General features: G+C 46.8%; 1 protein-coding gene across 1 annotated transcript; it reads left to right on the top strand.

Annotated features, from left to right (window-relative positions):
* Window positions 1–3,596: 3,596 nt before the first annotated feature.
* LOC147187701 (vertnin-like) lies at window positions 3,597–5,801 on the top strand. The gene is made up of 2 exons (XM_086100441.1): window positions 3,597–3,918; window positions 4,113–5,801. Exons 1-2 carry the CDS (start codon window positions 3,607–3,609, stop codon window positions 5,799–5,801), a joined length of 2,001 nt encoding a protein of 666 aa, XP_085956567.1. The 5' UTR covers window positions 3,597–3,606.
* Window positions 5,802–6,088: the final 287 nt, after the last annotated feature.

Raw genomic sequence — 6,088 nt, 5'->3', positions numbered from 1 at the left:
ATGACTTTTTTTTTTAAATTGTAAAAAAAAAGCTTCTAAAATTATTACCGTATCTTTTGGTTTTTTTTTTTTTTTAACCTTTTTTCACTTTTAACTTGAGCTTGCCTTTGCGTACACACACGAACACGAGGTCACACCTGCGCAGCCATACGCGCATACACTGTAACACACAGCCTCAGCAGGCGAGAGACTGCCGGAGCCGCTCCCAGCGTTGCTCTATTTGCATTTTAAATGCTTTTTAGTCAGCCCACTCCTGTGCTGTTCACAGTGCATCGCAACACCTAAGAGAAATGTGTGTGTGTGTGTGTGCGGGTGTGTGTGCGCGCGCGGGGGGTGTGTGTGACAGAGGGACAGAGGTGAGTGAATGAGTTGAACAGATAAGTGAAGACAGAAATGTTTGTGAAAGGATAAAACTTTAAAGATGGGAAAAAAAGATTGGACTCACCCCACAACAACGAGCACATTGACAAATTCTTCCAAAAAAAAACGAAGCTCCAAGCTGTTCGTTCCACTCCAAGTTGAAGTTTTGCTGTCAAGTGAAACACAAAGCAAAGAGATTTACACCTTCTGTACTCAAAACAAGAACACATCTTTGCGTTGCATTAGCTTAATGCTAATAAACAACACAAAATACCACAAATGGGCTAACGTATAGCATTTAAGACGTGACGTTATCACCCTTTTAGCAATAGCTACCTGAACATGAAATGGTGGCGCAACACATGTAGACAGAGAATGTGACGATACTCAGGCAAAAAGTGTTTAAATTCATTAACAAACGAGTAATATTCCTCAGTGACTGAGCTTTTAGTGATTTTAGTAAGCTACTTTATATTTATTTTAACCCTTGTGTTCTCATTTCTTTGAATGTTGTTTTTAATTTTACTTATTGATTAATATTTGCTTTTAAATGTTAATTATTTTGCTTGGAAATACTTTTAAATGTTTTTGCAAAGCACACTGAGTTACCTTATGATCTTTTTTAAAAAACTGTTTGTACAATATTTTGGTTTTATCTGATGGTCTCTCTTACTCACACTAGATGTGTTGACATTGTTGTAAATTGTGTTTAAAGACCTTTAAAACAGTTTTGAGTCCCGTAAATGCTATAAAAATGCCTTGGGTGTATTTAAATGTAATTATTGTGTGAAAAAACTTTCCTTGGCCGAGTTCATAAAGAACTGCTAAAATGGAACCCCAGTGACTCTTTCAAAACCTCCAATCGATGCACTTCTTGTGTGTCCTTGCCTTACACAAGCATTTCTTCATCGTCGTTTCAAAACCTTGACCGAGTGCCGCGTAGAAAATGCGCCGCTGCTTTCAACACGCTCTGCAGCCATTCAGCCATGGAAATTCTTGCATGTATTTACTCACCCGCGCACTGTGCGCGTGAGGTGTGTCACACGATCAGCTGATAAGGTCAAAGCCGCGAAGCCCGTCCGAGTCAGGCACCAGCTTGTCTGACGGGTAAGCGGGGGCCAAATGCTGCTGTCCCCTGCTGTGTGCGTGCGCGTGTGAGTGAGTTTGGGGGGGGGGGGGGGGGGTGGTGGAACAAAAGGGCCTTGATGACTGAAATCCTGCAAAAGACAGAAGAGAGGGAGAGAGAGCCGGGAGGTGTTAGAAAACGTGGAGGCCGAGCTCCACGCCCAGTCTGAACACTTTCTCCAATCCACAAACGGGACTCGCACTCGACTGCGTGCACACACTAGAAAGCTGAATTAAGTTTATTTGGATAAGCACAAAATAACTTCACAGATACGCAGCTCCTTTTGTACGATTCTCAAGTGATCTTACTGACCCATGAAACTTTATGGACGCGGCTTTCATAATTTCTCGCCGATGTGACTTTCAAAGATAAACTCAGGGCATACTGATGACTTGTGTTACAATTTAAATATCGATAAAGAGGTAAAAGGTTGCTTTGACTAGTTTACATGGTTGTCATACTGCCCCGCAGTGGCCAAGGCACGCAACTGTAGCATAAACTCTTGGATGATCAGTTACAATTCATTTATCGATGTGATTATACATATACATTTTTAATTATGTAAAATTAATGTGGTGTTTTCCCTGTTAACTGCAAAACATTTTTGTTTTCGGGAGAGGGATCTTGTGATTTTTGCAGATTTTTTTTTCCTCCCGCTATGAAGTTAATGAATACAACGTATCGTAAAAATGTCAAATGTTCTGCTTGTAAGCATTAACAAAAACAAATTCATTCATTCTGCAGTTTTTATATTCATCGGGCGATTAATCGATGAGTGGAATTCTACCGAAGGGGGGCTGTATTCAGCTGACTATGGTCAGCTCAATAAACTAAACTAAAACAAATAACACAACGAATTAAACTAGCAAGAAATTCACCTAAAATAACATGCTGGACCATAAAAATAAAATGGGTATGCCATCATGAATGAATCAAGACTATCAATCGGGGGTGCGGTATAATTCGAAATGAAACATTTTATTTCTATATATTTAATGACAGCCAAATTTAAACAACAACGCCGCATTTTCAGAGCCAGAAACCCCCCACATTCAAATTTGTAGTGACTACGAGGAACAATCTGTAACTTAATTCCGGGCACAGGTGACAAATAACCTTGAACTGTTGACAAAATAACACGTTCCTCAAACTCAAAGTCCCCCCACTGGGGCTGCCCTTTTGTTAACACTTCACGTTGAAGTTGACCCTGACTGCACCACCGCGGCGGCGGCGGCAGCGGAGGAGGGAGGAAAGAGGAAGGAGGAGCGCTTTCTTTCCCGATGGACAATTTCCTGAGAATCTTTCGTGGCTGCGCGTCATTGTCACCTTTGACGCAAGCGATGGAGTGAGGACGAGGTAGCGGGAGCAGACTTGGTGGAAGGACCTCCGGGAAGAAGCCGAGCAACTCTGAGCCAGCGAGAGGGGTTTTTTTTTTTTTTTTGCGTTTCCATTCCTCCGCGACGTGAACTAATCACCGCATTACCACAGGTTAGTTGATGCGCTCAAAGCTTTTCTCTTTTTTTTTTTTCAGACGCTTTCGTTTGTTTTTGAACTTCGTCAGTTTGCGAAACGAGCGAAGAATTTGCAATGGTGCATTTGAAATCATCCGGAGATAAAAACATGATCATTATTCGTGCGCGTTTTGTGCATCACGTTTTTAATTGCGTTGAACTAATATAAGCAATTCCTGATTCTACTGCCCGATAAGAGGCGCGTAGCACCCATTTCGAATGTGGGATAACTTGATAAGTAATTATAGTCCCCTAAAAAACTTTATTTTTGGGTTTTTTTTCCTCAGTTTTTGTCACAAAAAACTTGTGTTTCATATGATGGTGTGCGGTTTCCATTTTGAATAGTTACTTCAAAATGTGGGTCCCATCTTGATGAAACAAACATTGCTCTTCCTTATCTTCGTAGAGTAATTCAATTATGATGCATGCTTTGATAAAGTACAGTACTGTCGAGAGCTATTTTTCAAAAAATGTTGCTGGAACATCATCACATTCCAATAAATTACTGAAGGGAAAAAGAAAAAGAAAAGAGCCATAGCAGGGATGCAAACGATGAATGCCAATCTACCCGCTTGTACATTTCCTTGCTTTTTGTGATGTCCGCCAGTCATGATTCAGAGGAACGAAGCGGTGCTGTCCATCCTGAGGGAGTTCCAGGAGGCCACGGAGAGCTCGGGGCTGGACGCGCTCATCCTGAAGGCCCTGGAGGTGGACCGGCTCCTGGCTCCCTTCCCGCTGCCCCGCTTGCCCTGTCAGAACTTCCCCGAGTGGGTCGGCGTGGACAACGTCGCCCAAGGCCTGTACCCGCGGGACGCCCCTGCGGACCTCCTGCCGCTACGCTGCAAAGGAAAGGGCAACCTGCTATTTGACGCGGCCAGCATGCTGCTGGTGGGCAATAGTGGTCTGAGCTTGGAGCTACAGGTGGGGGCTCACTGCTAATTTTTCCACCGGGTTTGATGTATACTGGACCGCTTTTCTGTGAAAAGTTTGAAGGGGATGGAGCCGAAATGTTTCAGAAGGGTTCAGGAGGGGTCAAGGGTCATGTTTCATTTTCAACACATGCTCCTTCGTCGAATAATTCAAATGGTATGTTTGGTTTTTTTAAACACCACCAGGTAAGGACAGTTGTAGAAATGGTCCTGTGGAAGAGGTACTACCTGTCCGGGATGATCGATTCCAAGATGATGCTCCAGGCGGTCCGCTTCAGCCTCTGCGCCGAGGAGTCGGAGGCCATGCTCAACCTGTCCGCGAGCATCCTGGAGGCCATCTTCGACGCCGACGTCAAGGCCTCGTGCTTTCCCGACTCGTACGCCAACATGTGGCACGTGTACGCGTTGGCGTCTGTGCTTCAGGTGAACATCTACTCCGTCTACCCCATGTTCAACCACAAGATCCGATCCTACTTCAACAGAGTCATCCGGCCCAGGACTTGGCCCAAAGAGTGCGAGCCTCAAACCTTCCACATCATGTGGTCCGGCGAGTTACAATCCGAGACTTTGTTCCGACCCGATCACTTTGTGGCGCTGGTCCACGTGAGCGACTTTGCTTCGAGTAGTCCCAAAAGCGAGGAGCTCCTGATCCAAGACTCAAACTTCTCGTACCGGACTCTGAAGGACAAGTACAACATCACGAAGAGGACCTTCTACCGCTGGAAGAGGCAGTCTCAGGAGCACTGTAAGAAGTCCACGGCTCGCTATGAGGCCAAGAACTTCCTGCAGGCGTCTTACCTGGAAGGGAAGCTCATCCCGCTGCACCAGTTCAAGGAGTTCTTCCCGGAAATCTCCAGGTCGTCTTACTACAACTGGAAGCAGGAGCTCCTCAAGTCAGGCGGAACCTTCTCAACCTCCTCGTCCACGGGGGAGATCAGTCCCGGCGAGAGCACGGAGCAGGAAGCGTGGTCCTCTCCCGAGCTCAGGCAAGACGAGTCGGACCATCAAGAAAGCGTGGCCGGCATGTTCGGCCTCAGCATGGGGGCCCTGGATCTGGAACGGGCTCAGAGTGCGGCCCACATGCAGCAAGCCAAACGCTGCTTGCAGAACTGCATAGCCACCAACGCTTCGTTTCCCTTCAAGCTCTTCAAGCACAACTTCCCCGGCATCTCCAGGTCCACCTACTACAACTGGAGGAGGGAGGCCATGTTGTTCATCGGAGGCTACAAAGCCAGCAGCTCGGATAGCTCCGACGCGGACAAGAGCCAAAGTCCTAAAAGCATCTCCCCGGTACGGCAACTGCAAAACATGAGCGAGTCGGCTCCACGGTCGAAGATCTGCAGGCGTAAGCACAGAAGTTTCAGGCTGGCGTACGTGAGTAAGAAACAACTTCGAGATGTGGCCAAGATGCTGGTCCAAAAGTCCAAATTGTCCCTCAGTAAATTCAAGCTCAGGTTTCCGACCTTGTCCCTCTGCTTCTTTTGGCTGTGGGCAAGCGGCAACACAAAGAGGATGGTGACCGAGATCGATGCTGCCAAAGTCAGGGAAACGCCGGTGGCCGTCTTCAACATCGCAAATAACCACAAGGCGCTCCCGTTGGCGGATATCACCCCGTACGTCGGCGCTCCCCTGAAGGCCTCGCATCCCAAGCACGACCCGGGTCGCTCCCTGCCGGACAAGCAGAGGCTGGCCGTGGACGTCGTGGCTCTGGCCAACTTTAAAGCCAAGGCCAAGTTGTTTTTGCAGACGCGCTTCGAGGAAAGGTCTTTCCCCACGTTCAAAGAGTTCCGCTCCCACTTCCCCTTCACCCCCCGCTCCACCTACTACATGTGGAAGCGGGCTCTACACCACGGGGTGTCGCTGGTTCACGGCTAAAGCCTCGCGCGGCCCCCGCATTTGGAAAATTTGTACGTGTGTGACACTGTGATTGAGAGGCAGGCGTGTTGAAGCCCTGCAAGGGCAAAAGGCAGTTCATAGATTGGACACTCCGCCAAGCATCGTACCGGGCACCCTTTACCTTTTATTATTGTATGCTTTTTGAAAATCACCTTGACTGTTTGAGCCAGGGTTCTTCTTATGACCTTTAGTTAGTTTTTTTAATTCACTTCATGTGCATACCTTTTTGTTTTTGCCTCATATTCAACACTATCGTGACTTGCACC

Source organism: Hippocampus guttulatus, chromosome 20 (genome assembly GCF_054856545.1).
Source record: "Hippocampus guttulatus isolate MCC_2025c chromosome 20, RoL_Hgut_1.0, whole genome shotgun sequence".
Lineage (NCBI taxonomy): Eukaryota > Metazoa > Chordata > Actinopteri > Syngnathiformes > Syngnathidae > Hippocampus > Hippocampus guttulatus.
Note: the sequence above shows the minus strand (reverse complement) of the source record. Positions and strands in the feature narration are given on the sequence as shown.

Coding starts and splice junctions, on each gene's coding strand:
- LOC147187701 (XM_086100441.1), top strand. CDS start 3,607: ATGATTCAGAGGAACGAAGCGGTGCTGTCCATCCTGAGGGAGTTCCAG. Junction 3,919..4,112: donor GTCTGAGCTTGGAGCTACAG/GTGGGGGCTCAC, acceptor AAACACCACCAG/GTAAGGACAGTTGTAGAAAT.